This window comes from Martes martes, assembly GCF_963455335.1.
Source record: "Martes martes genome assembly, chromosome: 3".
In the NCBI taxonomy this organism is placed as follows: domain Eukaryota; kingdom Metazoa; phylum Chordata; class Mammalia; order Carnivora; family Mustelidae; genus Martes; species Martes martes.
The window spans coordinates 154038046-154060515 of NC_137890.1; the positions used below are offsets into that span (position 1 = coordinate 154038046).

A 22470-nucleotide genomic window follows, 5' to 3' on the forward strand; every position below is an offset into this window, starting at 1 on the left:
CTCCTCTCCCACCCTGGACTTTTCCTGCAGTCTCCTCTTTGAGTGGAACCTTAATACAGCTGGGACATATTTCAGTGTTAAAGCGTAAGGAGGTGGCTTCCTCTGCTTATGATTTTGGGAACTGCAGGCCTGCTGGTATGAGGACAGCCCAAGAACATGGACAAATCATGCCTCACTCTTTGTTCGGCAAGACCACGCTGATGGGAAGGACATGCAGCTGACAGGACCCTGGAGGTCTCTGCCCAAGCCCGTGGGAGATGCAGGCTGCAGGATACACTCGAACAGAGCATCAGTGGACACAGCAAGGGAAGGGCATGCACGGCAGGTACACCCCAAGAGGCCAGGCAGAGGAAACCCCACAGAGACATGCCGTTCTCAAGACTGCAGGGGAAGGACGAGCAGAGTTGGTGTGGCAAGGAGGAGGAATAGGAGAGGGTGTTCCTGGTGGAAGCAATTGCATGTGTTTGGGCCTGGAGGCCAGAGAACACGGCAGGTGCGAGCAGCTGGAAGGAAAGTCCGGCCTGGAGGGACGCGGTGGGTCAGAGGCAGTGTGTGCTGCGACACCCAGAAAGACTTGGCGGGTCCTGTGAAGGGGTGAGGGCTCCATCTTAAGCAGAGTGGGGATCTTCTTCATCACTGACGCATTTAAAAGAGTCAAGTGGAGAGAAGTAACAAGAGTATAAGAAGTACATGGTGAAGGGGAGAACTGCCCTTCTCCGCACCACAGACAGCGGCTGAATTTTGAAAAACCTGCGGCAGGGTGCTCCGGTGGCTAAACGGAGCAAACAGGCCTGAGGTCCGGGAGAGGGGGGTTTGGGGATATCACTTCTTGCCAATGGGACTTCCATTGTGAGGCCCTGCTGGATGAATTCCCAGGGACCACAGAAGGTGGAGACCAATGCTAGGGCAGAAGACAAGAAGCCCACAGAGCAACCAGAATCACGGACCTGAAAGGGGCTCGGTGATCCCCAAAGTGGGCCGCCAAGTCCTGGTATACACGGGGCTCCATTCCAGCCACCATGGTGCAGAAGGGCCCCGCCAGGCCCAAAGTCATGAGTGCGGGTCCCCCCTGTGCATCAGAAGCAATCAGCACAGGATGCTGATGGAATCTGTCAGAAATGAAGGAAGGAAGGAATTTTAAGGACAGAGGTAAGGATGTGCGGGAGACCACAGAGATCCACAGTGACTTCTTTCTCTACCTAAGACAACGGAGATGGGAGTTCTGTACATGTGTGCACAGATGGCCTATGTTCTCACATGACTATGCAGGGGCATGTTCTTAATTTACTCTCACATCCATGGTTTGTGGCAAGCTGTCTGAATGCCTCTCCTGGGAAGGGGCAGAGCATCAAGTGTGACTAGAAGCAAGCAAGATCTGGATGTGGGGATCCTGGAGGGGCTGCTCCCACCATGGACCTGGGAAACCACTCTGGTGGGACAACCGGACAGCGGTTATTCCCGGGGCAGGCCGAGGAGACGCTCAGACTCAGGAATACAATTTCTACCCCAACCTCGGCAAAGCCCCCCATATTCCCCTACACAGTCCCCATCCCAACAAACTCGGGGTTCTTCTGCTGCCCCATGATAAAGAGTGATAAAGCCGGCCACTCTAGGAACTCCCATGGTTTTCAAACCCATTCTCCCATCTGAAACAGAACAGAAAGGTTCACTTGTAGCCAGAGTTCCAGATCTCTGCTCCTCAGTATTGACTTATTTTCCTGATCTACTTTAAAAGGGATTATTTGTGGGTTTCAGCAGTGTTTTAAGATTTTATGGCCTTTGTATAAGACTGTGTACGTGTGTGTTCTCCCCCACCCAACACAAGTGGATCTGCACTCAGGGAGGTCTAGATGTGCAACGTGGTTCATTTCTTCCACCCCAATCCCACTGGAATTCTCAGAGTAGAGGCAGGATCGTCCCCTGTGAGGATCCCAGCCCAGACAGGAGCCCATGACTTGACTGCATGTGACCCACAGGAGCTGGCCAGGGTGCCTAGCCTACGCTAGTCCTGGGCAAACAGTGGGAAACAGGGCAAGGTCCTTGCTAGATAGGGCGGTACAGAGATACTGGAAGGCACCAGGAGAAGAGCTGGTCTGCCATGCGATCAGGGAGGACTTCTCGTGGAAGAAGGCCATGCAGGTCTACCAGCAGGATGGACTGCAGACTGGAATTAGAAGCAGCCAGGCTGGAAAAGAACCTACAGACCAGAGGAGGAGAGTCTGCAACACTGTGGCTTATAAAGGGGAAGCAAGATCAAATAACTGTTCATCATAAAACTAATTATGCTCCTGCAGTAGCATGTCAGACAGGACACGTCTGACATTATTCTGCTCAGTAAGAAGGGGGTCCTGAAATCTCAGGGTCCTCTGTCATCCCATGACTCAAAACATTCGACATCTAGAAATCTGGGCTTTGAAGTTACCTGCGTAGTCATCTAGATTCAAGCTAGTCCGACTTCTGCAATGTTTTAGGGAAACCAATGAAGAGTTTCTCTGGGTATAACTCAGTAATCACTACCTGAAGAAATCTGAGGTCTATCTTAGCAGGTGTGCAAAACTCACTGAAGGGACTGATCACGGATTCACAGTGAATCATCACCGAAAAGGTCCTGATCTTATGTGAGGATTGTGTGTACCTTAAATGATGATTACCAGCAGTGGTTATGGGCAAGAGTTGTTCTCCCAACAGAAGTATCTTCCTTTCTTCCCGATGTTATTGTTTTTTTTTAGATAAATAGCCACTCAGGGCATCATCCCAGATCTTTTCTTCATTTTTGCATTGGTAGAGGGGTGGATTTTCTGATTTTGCACCTGAAAATTGACTGAAATCAGCATTCTGATAGGACGGTTCAGAGAGTCCAAGTTTGACTCTACCAGCTTGGGAAAAAACAAGCAAATGCCAGTGGCACCCAGAGCAGAGCTGCTCTGCATCAGGAGCTTCTCCGCCACCCAGGAAGGAGGTGCCGTGGGAAGGAGGAGTCCAGCTCTGCAGGTCAGGGAAGGACAGAGCCACGGCTGCTTTCAAGTTGGGCCATGTGCACTGAAAGGGAAAGAAATCCAAGAACGAGGTTTTCTACAGTGTGAGCAATCTGAGCCCATGCCAGGCAGGTGGGCTGTGCCCAACCGCCCCACGTCCTCACGAGGACGCCAGGAAAGGTCTCCTGGCCAGGGCCCCATGAAGTCGCAGGCCCAACCATGCGGCCACGAGCTCCAGCTCAGGAAGCCCAGCACACACACCTCTTTTAGCCATGCCCTTGATGGTGCTCTCTCGACACAAAGATGAATTGGTGGGGACACTGGACTGTGAAGCCCCCAGGTCCGAGTTCTTTCTCATTATCCCCTCCCTTTTTCCATCAAGGTGCTCCCTGCGGCTCAGAGTTAAGTCCAAAGAACACACCACCCTCCATCCCCTGACAGTGACCCAGTGAGGTGTCATCAATGAGACACTCAGACCTACCTCCCCCAAGAACGTGACACAGGGAGGGCTTTTTAAAGGTCATCTAGACGTACAAATTCTCTGAGAAACAGAAACCCGGACCACAGAGCAGCCTCAGAAGTCTGCCCACATACTTTGATCATGCTAGGGCTGTGCTTACAGAATGCCAAGTGGAGAGGGAGGAGAGGCTCAGCTGGTCAGCACCAGAGTGCGGGTGACTCGCTTATCCCTGGAGCCCTGGGCCTTGCGGGTGTTGGCACTGAGAGGTCCTGTGTCCTGGGCTAACCAGTGCGACCAGCCCACCAGAGCAGCCCCAAACCCAAAGCAGCTTCATTATGTTGCCTGAGCCTGCCACCTGTTACCTAAATTGGGTTACAGGTTTACCTTCCTTATAAACAGCATCTTGAGAAAGAGGCAGCAAGTGAACTGGGTGACCCTGGACCCCAGGTTTCACCGTCCCATGTGACTAATGACCCTGCCCAGCAGCCCCAATCTGAGGAGAGGCTTTTCCTCACAAGTCCAATGGACTCCATCAGCCTCTGTTTTACAGAGGTGCAAGAGAAGCCTCTGAAGTGAACACATGATCCTCAGACCTCCCACCCGAAGGATTCTCTCAGATTTCCAGAGTGGACACCGTCCAGCCCATTGCTCAGTGTCCACTGTTAAGATGCATTCCCCAGAAGGAATGCTGCAGACTGCGGATGTGTGCCGATGCCTGGGTTCCAGCTTGTGTTTAAAAGGCGGTACGGCCCCCAGGCCTATGGTGGGGCAGCTGCTGCCATGCTCGGGAAGCGTGCATCCTCTCAGCTGCTCCCACATCCTGGCCGGTGCCTCTCCACCACTACCCAGCTGCCCTGCTGGCAGCCAGTGTGGTGACCACCCATCCTGAGGAACAGCTAGGGCTGAGACTGTCACTTCTTCCTCCTGTTCCGCTGCGACAGTGCAGGGGGCTGGGACCTGTCTGCTGGAGGCCGGCCCTGCTGGCATCTCCTGAGCCTCTAGAGCTGGGCTGACACGGGCAAGGAGCACATGGGGAGTACATCTGGGGTCGGGAGGCACTGCCACCATCAACGTTCAGGAAACCTTCTCAGTCTGGGTTAGGGTGGTCAGTCTCTTCGCTCTTTCCTCCTGGTTTCCAGAGAGACTGTCTCTTCCTATGATCTGCCACACATGGCAGTTCCACCCCTGCTTACAGACAGCCACTCTCTCCTCCATGAGAAAAACGTGTAAGGGTTCCAGTAGTAGGAGACATGGCCAGGGTAACAGGCTTCCTTCCACAACTTCTCTCTAGTGCAGGGAGAGCCTGCATCTATTGACGACAGAGCAAGGCCAAGCTGCGTGTCACAGCCATCGAGGACGGCTGGTCCCTAACTCATCTGCGCCTGTGCTTGGTGCTCAGGATGAACTACGGATGCTGGTGGGGATGAAGCCACCAACCTGGGAAGAATGAAGCCTCAGAAGAAGACAGGGCTGGGAAAGGATGGGAGGGAAGGAAGAGGGATCGGGAGCAATAGGACCAGTGGGAACTGACACGCTGGGGCTATCATCCAGCGGAGGTCCTCCAAGTTCTGAGAGGCAGGCTGTCCTTGGAGGCCAGCTTTGGGAGTGTCCCTGGTAGCCAACCCATTCCAAGCATGTGGCGAGCCTGCCGGCCTCAGGCCAACCCTACTGTGTGCTGCAAAGCCGGGTCCCTCAGCTCACGCCTAGCAGCCTGCTTCTGAAGCCGCCATTTCAAAGTGCGTGGCACTCCGCTGGGAGCCCGGAGCCCGGAGCCCGGAGCCCGGCCCGCCGCTGCGGCCACAAACCGACGGTCTGGGTTGTCGAGAGGCTGTTTTCAATCACAGCAATGTACACAAAACGTATGCTTGGGATTGAAATTTGGGGTTTGTGTCTGAAGGACGATCATTTACACAAACATGGCCACAGACACCTGTGTAATAAGAAAAACGTACTGTTCTCTCAAAGGATCACAATTCATCTCTCCGGGAGACCTTCTTTACTTTGAGTGCATCCAAGGAAGACATTTAAAAACTTCCAAGATTTTTTTTTGGTGGCAAATTTAGGAAATGGTCAGTCTTCTGCTTCCATAGCGCCCAAGGTAAGCTAAAGCCGGAATCTGCTGCTGCTCCAGCATCTTTTCCAAGCAAAGGTCTCAGGAGATCTGCATTGCCAGGGGGCTGCAGGAGCCAAGGCATCGATTCAGCAAGAGCGGGGAAGGGAGAGGCTTTTGGGGGCAGCACGCTCTATACCTGTTCTGACACACTCTTGCCCTGGCCTGTCTGTCCAGGAGTGCTTGCTGGGGAGCTCAGCTGGGAATCCCATTTGGCTAATGAACACCGGAGGCATCTGGATCAGCCTCCTGGACGGGGCCCTCCGATACTGGTGGCATTCTGCTAGTGGCCGATACTCCCAGGCAATCTTAACTTTGAATGAAATAATTAAGGGCCCTCGTAATGCCAGCCTATTTCCTTCTAAACTTGACTCGATCCCTTACTCTGCCCTATGTGCAAGAACCGGGCTGAGCTCCCTGGGTTCAGTATGATCACCAAGCTGAAGGTGGCTGGTGGAGGAATCAGGGTCCAGCCTGAGGGGGACCATGAGCAGCACATACATGCACAAGAAATTCACGTTTGTGCTCATGATGAGAGCCACATGACAACACTGGTTTCGAAGGGGCTGCTCTGTGGCTCTGCCTAGTATCTGTTCCAATCCTACATGTTTTGTGCCTTCTCAAGCACTGCATGCTCAATCCTGCAGTGCTCACCCCGTTACAGAATCATTACATTATTAGACTCCCATCCTCAGAAAAGTACACCAGGTTCCTTTTTGGTAAATACACTATCTAATCATTGAAAATTAGTGGTAGGCACCAGCAGCTGGCCCCGTTACTCCACTACTGAGATACAGTTAGTCTTTGTGGAAAACTATCTACAAATACCAGATTATTTAGCCAGGTTTATTTCCCTTCACTCCCTGGAGAGACACGGGCTGTGGGCTATGCTATTTCGGATCACTGCAGATGGCCATTAAAAGTGATGACCAACAGTAATGAAACCCAAAGCCACTAACCTGGGCGGATTTCCCCAGTATTTAAGCACTCACAACAAATGCACCCTCATGGACTTCCAGCCATAACACAGCCCAGAGACCACCAGGAAGTGGGTGTCACAGTGCAATCAGTTTAACTGATATCACTGGGTTCTATCACCATTTGAAATTTCCTGGACTAAAACAACTGGGACAGTCTTCATGGTATAGAATTTTAAGACATAAATTTGCAACACATTTGCATGCTTCTGGATTTATCATTAAAACAAATCTGGACTCTGCCCATGGGCATCCCTTTGACAAGTCTTCCCATTTGAGCCAAAGAATGCCAGACTAACTCTGTGGCTGGGGATCTGCAGCTCTCTATCTTGGAAGAGAACATGTACCTGGACCTCACTTCTTCTCCAAAATTCCATCCAAAGCTTGGTTGTGGAAATAAAGTCAAAGGAAGATTATAGTGAAGGCCACGCCACCTCTCAGTGCTCTGGTAATTAAAATCTATCCCTAGACCACACTACTCCTTTGCAGGGGGAGGGGGGGTACCTGCTTCAGTAATTTCAGTTCCCAGGAGACTGGCATTCACTGAACTGCACTTTACAATGATATTGGCTGTTGCCTGCCATATAATTATATAGCAAAGCCCCGCTGTGCTCCTTTTTCTGTGCTCTGACAATGTCCATGCATGTGTGTGCAAATGCACGTGTGTGTGTAAAGGAACTGGGAAGCACTGAGGGGCATCACAAGAAGAAACTCATGTGGGAGAATTTTTGAATTTTAAATTAAATTTTTTAGATTTTATTTGTTTATTTGACAGAGAGAGAGAGATATCACAAGTAGGCAGAGAGGCAGGCAGAGAGAGGGGGAAGCAGGCTCCCTGCTAAGCAGAGAGCCCGATGCGGGGCTCGATCCCAGGACCCTGAGATCATGACCTGAGCTGTAGGCAGAGGCTTAACCCACTGAGCCACTCAGGTGCCCCGTGGGAGAATTTTTGAAGAACTGATTGTGATTCTATTAATTGAGGGGCTGGAACAGGAAGTAAGTAGGCATTATCTTTCCTACAGGAACTTTCTGGGACATACTGACGTTCATGCCTTTTCCCCTTGGCAAGAAGAAGCAGAAGTCTCTCCGATCAAGCCTGGGCTTCACAGATGAGCGTAAGGTGGCCCGAAATGCTCATCAGTCGGACCCCACTTCTTCCTGGTCAGTGAGTTTTAGAGCATGAAGAGTATTTTGATTACACTTCTCTCTCTAAATAACACAAAGCAACTGGGTCAATAATCCGAACTGTGCTCCCTGACATGGTCTTAAGAAGAAGAGGAAGAGGACATGAGCCAGTGAGACAGCAGCGACAGGGCAGCACTGGGAAGAGAACACAGCGATGAGCCCACACTGCTTTGGTGTTCTGACGGAGGCTCAGAGTGGGCTGCAGGTGACGCAGGAATGGCCACACGCAGGCTTCTTAGAGAAGCGACCTGACTCTATTCCCAAATCAGCCAAAATAAATCAAGCACAGAGGAGTTTCCTCAGTACAATAAGTACTGACATCTCAGGAGTCTACTTACTGGTAAAGCATGGGAGGCATTCCCATCAACGTGAGAATAAGTCAGGGACACTTAACAAAACGCCTGTTTCATAACATGGTTCTGAAGGGGAAAGCCACTGCTGGAGGACTCGGAGAAGAAGGGTGATAATTCACCCCAGGAAGCAAACGAAACAGTAAGGGTACCACTTGTTACCTATTATATTGGAAAATGACAGATATGTTATTCTGAAGGTGAATGTTCATGGCAATACAGGTATAAGCCCTCTGGTATGTTGCTGGTGGAGAAAAACTGATACACTCTTTCCAAGAATCCGGCAACATACACCCAAAGCCATGAGAGCATCAGCACTCTTCAACTCCGGAAGTGACTGCTAGGAAATGGTCCCAGGGAAATGGATAAGGGCACAGGGATGTCAACAGAGGACACTGATTAGTTACTTAAAACATTAAAAATAATTCAAAGTAAATTTATTTGCCAAATGTCCATTTTGGAGACATCGTTACACCAATCAGGGCATATCTGCACCATGACTGTCATGCTACTGTCAATAATGGTAGCACACAAGCATATTCACGGGCACAGGCACGGCACGTGATCTGTCATCATCTACGGAAATGGGCACAGACAAAGCGTATGGGGTGACCACATGCTCGTGGGAGGAAAAAGCACCGATGCTCAGAAATGGCTGGGAGCACATGCCCCAAAATGCCAGCAGTCCTGTTCCCCAGGAGGTATTGTGGGAACGATTTTAATTTTCTTTAGTATTCTTGTGTGTAACTTCTTGTTCGTAACTGTAATTTTTGAAGTATTTAGACATCTTTAGGGGCGCCTGGGTGGCTCAGTGGGTTAAAGCCTCTGCCTTCGGCTCGGGTAATGATGCCAGGATCTTGGGATCGAGCCCCGCATTGGGCTCTCTGCTCAGCAGGAAGCCTGCTTCCTCCTCTCTCTCTGCCTACTTGTGATCTCTGTCAAATAAATAAATAAAATCTTTAAAAAAATATTTAGACATCTTTAAATTAAAAGTTTACCATAGTGATACAATCAGCTGAGCAGCTACCACTATATATTCTGATCTACACATCTATCTACATCAAGATCTATAAATACCTAGCAAGACTCACGGAATATGTTGTTAGAGAACTGTCATTACACCCCATTTTCAGATTTTATCAGGCTTCCTAAGACAACTCAGGATGAGTAGAATGTCCTCCACATTTTCCCCCCAAAATAAAATTAAGTCTGCCTTTTAATCTTTCTTCTATAAATCACCAACATATCTCATTTTATTATCACATGCAGAAAAGCTCTTACCTTACAAACAGATTTGTGTTCTTATCTGACGATAAAACCTGAGTCATGAACTACATTTAACTTTCCTGTTTTTCTCAGCTGCTCAGAGCAGAGTGCTGGGTTCTGATGCAATTGTTCAGATTTTGTTCTAGATTCTCAGGTATATGCTCACTTTTTTCTCTCTCCTGCTACCTGCTCTTATCTTTTCATTTTCACTGAAATTTTTACTTTATCTGTCCCCTTTATTGTTAAGTCCTTGCAGAATTAGAGAACCAGACAGGGAGGGGAAGGGAGAGACACATTGTCTGATGGAGAGTGAGGAGCGAATGAGTTACCTCATGATGGAGCAGGAGACCCAAGACTACTTTAACTTCAGAGACAAGAGTCCTGATGCTTAGGACCCCCACCCCCGCCACACACACAGTGTGCGAGCTGAACTCCAGGCCTGCCACCTGCACCAAGGGGCCACACTCACATGTAAACTTGGATGGTAGGTCAGCACGCCGTTGTCACACAGGGTGACGTATTTCTTTTTCCACTCCTTGTTCAGCGATTTGCCGCTCCGCTTCAGCAACATGCCCTAGAAGGAAAAAGGAGCCAAATATTCATTCATAAACACAAATTATAAAGTCTGACGTAAGTTTTCTTAAAAAGTAGGCACTAATTTAAGAAATTTTAAACATTCATTTTTCTCTTGTCATCATAAAATGGAAATGACACTTATTTTTAGCTTGGTAATTCAGCTTTTCTCCTCTACTTTGTGAATGACACGTATGTTCAACCAATTTCCCTGTGTGTGTGTAGATCTTAACTGTGTGACGCTACTGGGGGCTGATGTGCCGCTGGTTCAACAAATGCAATTCACCAGCTGCCACGATGCACTGTGCACCTTTCCTTTACCCGAGCAAGCACCCTGGAACCAAAGGTATAATGCTTTAAAAAAGGAAACCCAAATTTCTCTTTCTAAAAATCACATATTAATTGAATTCTGAAATTTCTGGTATTTACAAATAAGAGCATTTTACTTTACAGTTTTTCATTCCAGATTTTTAATTTACTAAACATGAAATTCCATTTGTAAATTTAGTACAGCATCTAATAGACAAACCATGGCTAACATAATCCGTCTTGAATGGAACCATATTTGGGCCTCTTGAAAACCACCCAGCATTTGAAGCCAGGCCTCCCTTGACAACTGATGGGAGCTCACTCCTGCCTGAACTCCCCATTCCCAGCAAACCTCCCACGTGGTCTCCAGGCTTTTCTGGGGTGAAAACCCATGGCCAGCACTGAGCTCAGCCTTGACTTGGGGGGTTCTTTCCCTGGGGCAGCTCCACACCCTCTCAGGTCAGATGATCTCAACTTGAGCTTCTACCTCTGAAATCTTCAGCCCCTGACCTCGTGGAACAAGGGAAAGTGAAGCATCTCCTGGCTTGCTCTTACTCTCACTGCCCATTTAGAAACTCACAGCATGGTAAGGATGACTGAGAAGGCACAAGAAGAATGCTAGTTGGTGTACCCAGGCCGAGGCCAAAGCGAAATTCTGAGCGTGAGAAAGAGTCTTCCAGAAGAAGAGGTGCCCATGAGTGTCCTTGCAAATTTGTACCAGCTTTGCCCGACCTCCTAATTCTGCTGTCCCCCATGAACCACAATATAAGGTAAGATCAAGGAAGCACTTTTATGGGATAATTAGGTTCAAGTTCCAACAATACTGCTTTCTACACCAATTTTCACAAGTATAATGGATGACGAGCCAGCTGGGAAGCCTGACTACCCCTAAAACATTGTTTCTGGGGGAAAATATTTCTAAGTTTGAAGAAACTCACAAGTGAACCTTCAGAAGGTCATCCCTCTGCACGTTCTTATTATTTGAAGAAAACACACAGCATCGCTCCACTCAGCATACCTTGATTTCCTAGAATCTAAGAAAAACCAATCTAAACCAAATATGGTGCAGAGACCAACAAAGAGAGGCAGGCCCTAAGGAAAATGCTGGTTACAAACCCAGGTGATTCGAGGCCCCCCTGCAGAGTAAGAATTAGGGAGAGGGGCAGTCACTGCTGGTGATTCGACAGTAAATAAGCATTCACTTAAAATCATTACATTTCCCTCTCTGGCAGATTTCTAAGATTTTTAAACTTAGCTTAACAAAACTTCACAGACGTTCTCCTGTGGGTTCCCATTTTTCCACCATCCGTTTCAGATGGAATTCCAACAATACCAGGGGCCGGGGGTCACCTCAGTGTCACTGGTAGCAGGAAGCTGCTCCAGGCTTCAGAAAGCTTTGTCCATCTGCACTCAGACAAAAATGCAGGCTGCACACCCCCACCCCCCCAAGCCCCAGGGCTCCGTGCAGATGATCGACACAGCTCCTGGTTAGATTACGGGTACTTTCACGAGCAAATCCTATATGTACAATTATCCTCTCCCCAGTGGGGGCTGCCAGGACTTACTCCTAAGGGGATAGAGGGGAACAGTCCAACTAGGAGGCAACGAGAGGAGATGACATTGTCAGGGAACTAAATTTGGCTGACTTATCTTGATGCTGGGAAAGCTGAATGTCCAAATCTTTACAATCTTAAATAAATCCTATGGTTCACCTTACAGGATAATCTCTGATAACAACCAATGCTGTACAAGTCAGCAGGTCTGAAGAACACCCCGGTGTCCTAGGGGCCATGCCTCTGCCCTCTGGGCCAGGCCCCTGCTGGGTTCATTACCCGACCCCCAAGATTTCTGTGCTGTTAGAGCTGCTCGGCCGCCCTGGTCCCTGCCTCAGCGCAGCACCCAAGTTGGGGCCCGCCAGCCGCACCCGCCACTCTGTGACTGATAGCAAGAGCCCACTCTGAGAGGCGTCATGAGGAGACGCGTGCTGCCCTGATGAGCAGCCGAGGCAGCTGCAAGGTGAAGTTCTGTAATCAGAAGCTCAATCAGATGACGAACGACAAGACTCAGCAAATAGCTTCTGCGGACTGAAAACGTGTTCTTTTTTAGTTTCTTTTTCTTTTTTTGCTGAAGTTCACTCCAAACACTGATTTTTCATAGTATTTGTATGAAGTGGGAATCAGGGAGTTTCAGAGTCTAAAAAGACCCCAGAGCTTAAACCACTCAGCCCCGAATCTGTGAGACCAGTATTTATTTTACGATTTGTGCCCAGAGTCCCCTAGTCCTGCCTGGGCAGCCGTGTGCCAGGGAGCCCATGGGTCCAGATGGTCAGAGCTATGGGAGCAGTGCTCTGCTGTCTGAGGGGGGATGGATAATCCTGGTTCGTAATTCTGGAGTCACACAGAAAGAGGAGGCCCCCTCCAATGTGCCTTCACTTGGAGGAACCGTAGAGCCACTGCAAAGCCCCAGGGAGACATCCCGTCACATGGCTACATATCAGGAGCCCCTTCTTAGTCCCAGACTCTTCCAGAAGCATAATGTTCCAATTGCTCTGCCACGGTGGGCCCCCCCCCATGAACAGAGTGTCCCCCAACATGCCCAAGAAGGAGAGCGAACCCACGGTGCCCCTTTGGGACAGACTTTGATCACTGCAGTGAGAAGCCTAGGGTCCTGGCAGCCCCTCCCTGCATCAGACCGAGCCCCTGTACTTCAACTACAATGCTTCTGGCATCCCGAACTTATACATTGTCTACTTAAGTACCAAGAAAATGGAAAATCTAAAACCAGTTCATATTCAACTTTTAAAGGACATGAAGTCATGGTCCCACACGCCAGAGGATAAAGAGGCCAGAAGGCTCTCTGCTAGAGACACACATGGGCGGGCAGTTCCCATCAGCGGGTGCAAATGGCCCTTATGATTCTAAGTCTCTTTGATTCTGTGTTACCCAGGGCAAAACTGTACGGGAGGATGTCACAGCACATACTTGGTCTATCTTTCAGATGCCACTTCTGTATACTCGAAAACAATCTATTGCGTAAGACTGCTTCTCACTGACCCGCTATCAGTGTGGACATCACTGCAGTTAGTGTTTTCTTTAACTCTTATGTGGCTTATGCATCTATTTACAAAATATACTATTTCAAAACAATATTGCTCTAAAACAATATTGTCACTGCTCTAAGAGCGTGACACATACTAACCCAGAGAAAGCTCACAACCCAATGTAAGCAGTTACTATGATTATCCCCATTCTACAGATGAGGCCACTGAGGCAGAGAGTTTATGTAACTCTCTACATGCTGCACCGCCAGCATGGCAGCTGGTCTCTAGGGATGGCTCCCCGTGCACCCTGGCTCTGGGGATTCATGCCCCTGTGGAAATTATTCCACGTGGACTTGGAGATACCTGCGGCTCACTTGAACCAACAGAAGCAGTGGAAGGGATGTGAGCTACACAGGGTTTAAATGTTAAGAAATCTTGGCAGGTTCTGTGCTTTGGGGAGGTCTGAAAGAGAAGCCACGCTGTGCTCTGTGGTCCTGAAATCAGTAAGTCTTGTGGTAGGTTGTATGCAATGATAGGTAAGAAACAGAATCAACACGCTATGCCGCTGTAGTAAAATCCATAAACATGTGCCCGTGGCTCGGCACCAGGCAGCTGGCCGAGGCTGCAGGGCTGCAGGAATGGAACAGTTGTGGATGCAGGCAAGAAGGACACGGAGGAAGACGCTACCTGAGTATGGACAAAGGGTGGCCCAGCCGGGCAGCGGCACAGCCATCAACCAACACGCGGTCTGCAGGAACGTGAGGCAGAGCCAGTTGGCCTGGGAAGCCCGGGACCTGGAGGGGAGATTTTCGAGCAGAAGGCTCACCATGCTACTGGCTCTGATGAGCTGAGGGGGGAGGGAGAGTCAAGGGTGTTCAGTCTTCAGCAGGATTAGAGAAAATATTGCCAATTTAAACACCAACATGAGAAAAATCGTTTCTCATTCCTCGCTTCTCCTGCCAGCAGAAAACTCAGGGTAAGAACTGGCCTCAGAACAAAGATCTAATCCAGGGAGGCCAGGGGATGTGATCTCAGAATGAAGACCCAGCAAGGTTGTGGCAGTTGGACCCTCATCTTGAGAACACAAAGATTTAAGGCAGGGCCTCACAGACCCTTCCAATTAGAGAGCACGTGTGGACCACAGACAAGGACCTGTGGGGTGGCTTTTGTCTAACGGAATAAATTACAATCTGATACAAAGGATACCCACAAGGGTTTTAAAGGAATTGTACCGTGCTGGACTAAAAGGCACAGCGCAAGTCTAAAATGAAAAGAGGCCCCTGACCCTCCAACTACGACCAGCAGGAAGCAGGAAGAGAGCCACACAGTTGCAAAACCAGGCCATTTCTTAAGGAAAAGGAAGGTTGGCTGAGACAGCAGAGCTCCGGGCCCAGGAAGGTGTCCCTGGGGAGAGAACACCCCCTCCCACCGTGCCCTGGGCAGGGTGAGTAGCAACAGGTGCCTGGCTGGGTTCGGAGCTGCTATGGACCACTATCTGTTACAGGCCCCCTCTTTCTCCTCCTTTTGGGCTGAAGGGTTTTGCCCCATGTGTGCAAGTGTGTGTGTTAGGTGAATTGTCTCCTCCTGGTCTTCAGATGGCAAGGATCACACCCAAGGAGACACATCCACACGTACCCAATACAGATGACAGTCTCGGACTTCAAGCCTGAACTAGATGCCACCAGGGCATGAGATTTTGAGAATCTGAGGGCAGGGGGAGGGTGCTTTGCACGTGGGAGGGCAGATCAAAGTAGCTAGTCTCCTAAGATTACCCTCAAAAAAATCTCCTGTGTGGTCCTCAGGGGACTTCTGACTTGATTTGCCCGCAGAATGTGGCAGAAATGATGCCGGGCCTACTCTAGCTGAGGCCTCAAGAGTCTGGCCACTCCTGTTTTTATGCCACTGGGAGCCCTGAGTGGCCTCGTGAGAATTCCACCTCTCCATCTGGGGAGAGGGTGAAGAGGGACACCCCAAGGCTATGTGGAGGACAGCCCCGGTGCCAGCTACAGGATGGCCACTGAGCTGCTGGCTCGATGCCCAGGCATCTGAGCCACGTCTGTTGAGGCACCAAAGATGGTAGTGAAGGAAGGATCCCGGCTGCCCCAGCCCTAGAAGGTCTCTGTGGGGCAGAGATGTCCCCATGATGCCTGGCCGAAATGCCTGACCCTCAGACCTAAGAGAAATAATACAATGTTTATGGTTTTAAACCACTGTGATTTGGGGTAATTGCCAGCAACAGGTAAGCCACGCAGCAGGAAGAGCCAGGGCGACAGTCTATACCTGTAACCCCAACACCAGGCCGCCTCCCCGTGAATCAGTTTGCCCTCCAGACTGATTTGAAAGCTTTGATGTCTGTCACCTGTTTGCATAGTAAGAAACGGAAGGGCTTTGTGACCTCTCCAGTGTTCCTCTGATCTTACTTGGAAATGGCACATGTTGATCTAATTGCTACCACCTAGTTAATTTACTGGCGCATCAGAAAGACTGTGATTTTAATGATCTACAACCAGAAGACCAGAATTTCAAGCAGGCACTTCCTGCTTTTTTTGCTCAAGGAACTTTCACTGTGGTGGAGCAAAGGGTAGAATTGTCTTTTGGCTGCAATCTCTTTATTAGTCGTGTGCATTCGTGTGCCGAGTCCCAAGAGGTCATGGAAAGCCAAAAGCAATGTTAAGTGTACAAGCTTTAAATAACTCACAAAGTTAATGTAACAAATGTAAGTGCTATCTGAACTTCATCATTCAGCGCTTGCTGCAGCCCCGAGCTGTGATGAAACACCACTCATAAATTTATATTAAAACTCTGCTCGATCGCAATTATTTACCAACAAAGATTTACTGACTGCATTAGAGACTGGGGGTCTTAACCAGGCCCATCAGTCTTTGTTTTGGGTTTGAGGGACGGAAGGCGATGTTGCCTGTCAGCACGGAGTTCACTGCAACACAGGGGGACGTTTAATGGCCAGGGCCTCTGCAGCAAGGGGGCACCAGCCAGTGGCAGGCTGCTCCATGTGAAGATCAGACCACCTTGGCTCCCAAGGGAGCATTTCTCATCAGCTCGGACGGCGGCTGGGGGCTGTGCATACATGGGACTGGACGGAAGGGGGAGCACTGGACGGAAGGGGGAGCACACACCAGATCTCACGGTGACAGTAACTGAATGGCCCCGCTGCCCTGGCAGTGGTGCCAACAGCTTCCTCATTACCAAGTTTAAGAACACAAGTTTAAACATATCCACACAAGCTCAGAAAGGTTCAATGTGTCTAAACTTTTTTTTTTTTTTTAAAGTGAAGTCTGAGTACTTCTTTGGTTCCTGTAATAAAACACCTGCTACGGTTCCTCCGTGTTTTATGATTCACATTCTTCAGTTTGTAACAAATTCTCATTATAGCAGTTAAAGATTTCTATGTTTCTCTAAAGCATTGTAGAGAAATGCTGGCATCTTTTTTTTTTTAATTTTAAAGATTTTATTTATTTATTTGACAGACAGAGATCACAAGTAGGCAGAGAGGCAGGCAGAGAGATAGAGGGGGAAGCAGGCTTCCCACCGAGCAGAGAGCCCAATGCGGGGCTCGATCCCAGGACCCCGGGATCATGACCCGAGCCAAAGGCAGGAGCTTTAACCCACTAAGCCATCCACGCACCATGCCCCTTTGAAAAGATTTTATTTATTTAAATGCTGGCATCTTTAACAGAGATCCAAAGAGTATAAACTCCAATCAGTCTTCACATTTATATTTATTATTTTTATTCTAATCAAGATTTTTCCTAGGACATGTATTAAACTTGTGGTTTACTTAAAATAATCGTAATCAGCATCATCATCCACCTAGAGGGGTGCCTGGCTGGCTTGGCTGGTAGAGCATGCAACTCTAGATCTTGGGGTCATGAGATCAAGCGCTCCATGAGGATGTTGACAAAAACAAACAAACAAACAAAAACCCCAAAACAAAAAAGCACCTAAAAAAACATGTTTATGTGGGTGTTAGGTGACAGAATCTCATCATCAGAAATTGGGGAACGCAAAGGGGTGGTACCAGGAGCAGGGACAATCTTTTCCCATGTCACAGGCTCCCTGCCATCCCTAACGATATTCAGCTCTTCTAAAATGAAAACTTACCCATCCTGCCCCTGCTCTCCCCTCATGCTAAGCCCTCCCCTGCAAATAACAAATGCACGCTTCCCAAGAGTGCACCTGGACTCAGATGAGCGGTAAGCAACACACTGCAACACCTCCTATGGGGGTCAAATCTGCACAGGCCTCACCCCCACGGTCCTCCATTACTGACACATAATGTCCCATCCAGTGCACTTGAATCTGGACTTTTGGTGCTGGGAATCCCACCAGACCGGGGCTGGCCAAGTCTGGTCTAAGGGCCAAATCTAACCTTTGGCCCTTTTGCCTCTTGTAAGTAAGGTCTAATGGGAGCACAGCTACTCTTGCACATCAGTGCTGCTGCCTTCACCCTGCACTGGCCAAGCTCAGTTGTTGCTGGAAAGCTCAAAGCACTTGCTATCTGGCCCTTTACAGAAAACGGGTGTGGAGCCAGCTCCAGGATACGGAATTGTGCAAAAACAGCCAGCAGCCATCAGTTTTACTTGAAAGTGCAAATTCTATTCTTTCTCCCTGGAATGTCCTCCTCACATCCTCCCCTTCCTCCCTGCCATCCTGGTGAACAGCCCCTACCCTTTAGCCCTGAGCCTCAGGGTCATGGGCTCTGGGCTTCCATAACCTCTCCTGAAACAAGCATCATCCAGACCTTTAGATACTGGCTGTCAGGAGCTGAATTATGTCCTCCTCAAATTCGAATGTGGAAATCCTAACCCCCATGCCTCACAATATGACTGCATGTGCAGACACATCTTTAAAGAGGGAAGTAAGGTTAAATGGGGCTGTGAGACAGGCCCTCTTCCAATCTGACTGGGTATCCTTGTGAGAAGAGGGAATGAGGACATAGGCAAGCACAGAGACAAGGCTACGGGGAGACAAAGAGAAGGCACCATCCCCACGCCAAGGAGACAGACCTCCAAAGAAAACCGCCCTAAGGACACCTTGATCTTGGATTCTGGCCTCCAGAACTGTGAGGAAATAAAGCTGCTGTCTGAGGCACCCGGGCTGTGGCACCTTGTCTTGGCAGCCCTGGTAGGTGAATACCGTGGCATGTGAGCACACACCCAGGCTGGGAGCTGCTGCAGGACAGAGAATTGCTCTTCTCCGTCAGCAGAAGGCACAGTGCCCCGCAGGTCCCTGGTCACACCTGTCCCTACAGCGGTTACCTCCCCACTCAGGGAGTCTTGCTTCTCAGTCCCAACTGGATGTCCTTCCCTGAGAATCTATATCAGGCACCTCAAATGCCCAGTCCCCAAGTGGTCACATGGGTTATCTCCCTCTGTGACTGGGAAATTCTGTGGGGGGCTGGGTTATCCATGCTGGCGTGGGCTCCCAGATTCTCTTGTCAGTACCTTGTGCACGGTTAGTCCCGATAATAATTACTCCATTACTCCGTTCCTCATTCTAAAATATCTCCAGATATGCAAGCAATCCATCAAAAACCTAAAACCAAAAACTAAAACATGGGGAAAGAGTAACATCTTGCACTCAATTAAAATGCCATTGAGTCAAATCTGGATGCGTGAACCCCATGTTACACGGTTTAAGAGAAAAAAAAAGTGACAAAAATGACAAGACTACAGACACACCGTGGGGTCAGAGCAGCTTGTCGTTCAAGGTTCACAAAACACTCTTAAGTGAAAGCAGTAAATCAATAACATAAACATTCACCATGTGCAAGAAAATAATCCCAATTAACTGGTTTCCCCAGATCCTCCTCAAACGGAAAACTTGCAGCAAATTCACCAACATGATGCTTGGATGTAAGCTTCGGCAGAAGGAGCTGGACCAATTTGAGCTCAGCACATGTGAGCTCGGCCGCAATTATACCATCTTAACTTTCTTCCCAGTTTAAAGTGTTTCCATAGAAACAACAGGGAGCCCGCACGTGCCCCCCCCAGTTAACTGAATTCTTTTTTTTTTTTTTTTAAAGTAATATTTGTCTCCGTCTCCCTCCTCCAGAGGATCTATTATACCACAAATGGAGGCTTTTCTCCCAGCTTGTTCTGTGCCGGGAGGGAGTGGGGGAGGGGGTTGAGGAGCCAATTCTGGATCTTTAACCAGCTCCCTCGTGGCCCCCTCCCCTTGCTGGTTAGTAATATTTCTGTTATTCTGCCAGGCTGTAGGGTACAAAGGGTTACACTTTAATTGAGCTGTCAGCATCTCCAACAATCCTAGAAAGCCCCGATTATGCACGGCAGGGTTAGTGCCACACTTGTTATTGTGGATGCCCTATTTGCGAAACCCAAACCTGCGCCACACACAGGTCAGCTCACCCGCGCGACCTTGCTGTCATTAGCCGCGTCTATTCCTACCTCACTGCTGAGAAAATCACACGGCGCGGGCTTCAAAGCGCCGGCCGGGACTGGATTCGACCAGGAGCTAATCACCCACAAATCCAGCTCAAATGGCAATAATTGGCTAAACCGGTCCCCTCTCCAGAGCTCAGCAGTAATTTGGGATAATAAAGAAAGGAATTATTCAGCTAACTGCCCCGAAATGTATGCTTTGTGACCGACACACTTCACATTTTAATAATGATGGACACAGAATCCGATTTAACACCGTGTCCACTGAGTAACAAGACCAAGAACAATGACGGCGAAGGGAGAAAAGTTTGTTGGGTTTCTCTCCCCTTTAGGCACCATGTTGGCAGGGAGGAAGGCTGCGGAGATTTCCACTTCATGTTGGGTCTGGCTGGAATTATTAAGTCCCAACGAGAATGGATGATTTCTAAACCTGCGTGGAAAAAACCCACTGAAGCCTCTCTGTGTTGCGCCACTTATGAGAAAACACTTCCTTTGGCCAAACACAAGCAGAGGACGCTAAGAAAGAAATGTTTTCCACCTGGACCAACAGATCTCATCTTGATTTTTCCAGTTAATAATATCTCTTGATCACCTCGTTTTTTTCTTGCCTTTCGTTCTACCCCTTCCTGTCACTGGGTTTTCAGCAGCAGGGGTGACAATATCTGTACTTAACAGCTGTGGGGTGACACCCCTGCAGGCGAGCCCTGACACAGACTGGGGTGCGGGCTCCTCCTTGGCGGTGGCCTCTCCTCCTGCCCTGGCCAGCCCTGGGGGCCAGCATGCCACCATCTGCAAAGGGCTCTGCGCAGCTGGGAGGGTCCTCCTTTAGCTTTAGCTACATGAAATGAACCTGAACTCAATTGCTTGCCCAGGGAGCCAGTGTGTCCCAGTGTCCAGGCGGTCAGAGAGAGGCCAGGGGTGGAGGGGTCCCATCCCCTCCTGCCAGGGTGGGCAGGCATTGCACAAAACCGGGCCCCTACACTGTGACACAGGGACAAAGCAGAGAGGAACTCCTGTACAAGCAATAATAAGAAACCTGCGGCTGCTTCTTTGTTCAGGTAAATGACCCCTGAGCCCACAGTCACTGCAAACACCACACAGCCCCCCCCCCCCCCACTGTTCACTAAAGTGCCTCCGGGCACCATGCTTGTGCACTCAAGTGGGATCGAGTAAGAGTCCAAAGCTCAAGTAAGCTATGGAGAAGATTTCATGTCTACAGAAGCTATTTGGAAGTCCTCTGCACGGGAGCCCTGTCTTTTCTCCTCCACCAACACCTGGAAATATGTTCTCCTTGGGAATGCACCTGTTCTCACTCCTGTTTCTGGCCCTTGCTCACCCACTTGACTCTCTAAGGCTGCCACTCTTGGAGCTCATTTCTCTACCGGTTATACTCCTGCCCTAGAAAATCTCACCACACTGCAGACAGCACTGGTTGGTGCCCCACAGGGAGACTGATCTCAACCTGCTGACACCTTGAGCCCAGAACTCCCCACCAGCACACTCTCCCATGTGCCCGAGTGCCCCCTGAGCCCAGAGCACCTGCCTCATGCTGCCTCCCCACCTCCTCCTTGGTGCTGCCCCAGCCACTTTTGTGCCCCCACAAGCCCCATATGACACCTGCAGATTCCACCGGGGGTCAGTTCTGACATGTGCTGCCCTGAGGGTAACTATACGCCCACTTCGGAAAGCTCAGTTAGAGGAGGAGTTCTTATATTGGTTACATGTTGAGATGAATATATTTTGCATACTTGCTGACATAACAAATTAAAATTAATTTCACTTCTTTTCTTCCCCTAATGTGGCTACCAAAAGAAAATTAGAGTTGAAACTGGACCGGTGGATCCCATTCTGTTTCTGTCTGATGATGCTGTGCAGGCTGTACCAAGCCCCTGCCCCATCTGGCTCCCCAGCCTCCGCCTCACCAGCTGAGCAACGGCAGAGACCATTCTTATCTTGCCTGTTTCTGTTTCCTATAACCTGGCAAAGAATAAATGATCCCCAAATGCCTGCTCAATGAATGAACGAAGCAGCGGAGCAGTTACAACCACGGCCATGAATGAGAAAGGCTTCCAGGGAGAGTAAGTAACTGAGCTGGGCAACAAGATCAGTGGGGAGCGAAACCCAACTCTGATCTGTGTCATCTGGAGGGCTCCAGTCCTATTGTTGTAACCACACGTGTGTGCCTCATGCTACGTGTTAAAACTGATTTGAATGATGCTCATACAGAGATCTCAGCAGAGACCAAATCAACACAAACAGTCTTACTGCACATATTGTAAATGCAAACCGCTACTCTGGATATGGGGGGACATTTACAGAGAAACGCTACCCAGGACCTGGCCCTCAGGATTGCTCTATCTCTTACAGAAATGAAGGTGTGGGCAGAGGAAGGCAGTTCAAGCCTGGAATAGTTTCTACTAGAGAAATCCAAGGAGGGAACGATCACTCACCTTCTCCCTGGTTAGGACAAGAAAAAGGTTGGTGCAAACAGCCAAGTTTCAACGTGAGGCCAGTATTTAAACAAGCATGGCAAACACCTGGCAGATGGGCTCCCACTCCCCTCCCCTGAACTGACAGCAGAGAGTACTTGCTGTGAAGAGCCTCAGAAGCTTTCTCAACACAGCCCACAGCTAGCCTCTACTATACGTGAGAGCCGGCACAGAAAATGAGTCCCACGGCAGTCCCTGATCTACAAACATACCACAGGCATCTGACCAGCATAAAGCCTTCCGTCTGCTGGCACTACTGACCCAGGGATGATAGCGATGACTACCACTACTGCCACTTCATTTCTTGGAAATTGAAT

The 22470-nt window shown here is 49.3% G+C and overlaps 1 protein-coding gene across 5 annotated transcripts in view; it reads right to left on the reverse strand.

Moving 5' to 3' along the window:
* AGAP1 (ArfGAP with GTPase domain, ankyrin repeat and PH domain 1) overlaps positions 1–22470 on the reverse strand; it is a gene marked incomplete at its 5' end in the record, with an annotated part of 507381 nt that overhangs the window by 180985 nt on the left and 303926 nt on the right. For 4 of the 5 annotated variants that reach the window (XM_080798886.1, XM_080798889.1, XM_080798885.1 and 1 more), the window contains one exon: positions 9793–9897. In XM_080798886.1, the coding sequence (XP_080655012.1) occupies positions 9793–9897 (105 nt within the window). Of the gene's footprint in view, positions 1–8478; positions 8993–9792; positions 9898–22470 lie in introns of those variants that run through there. The other variant, XM_080798887.1, reaches the window with a different exon arrangement.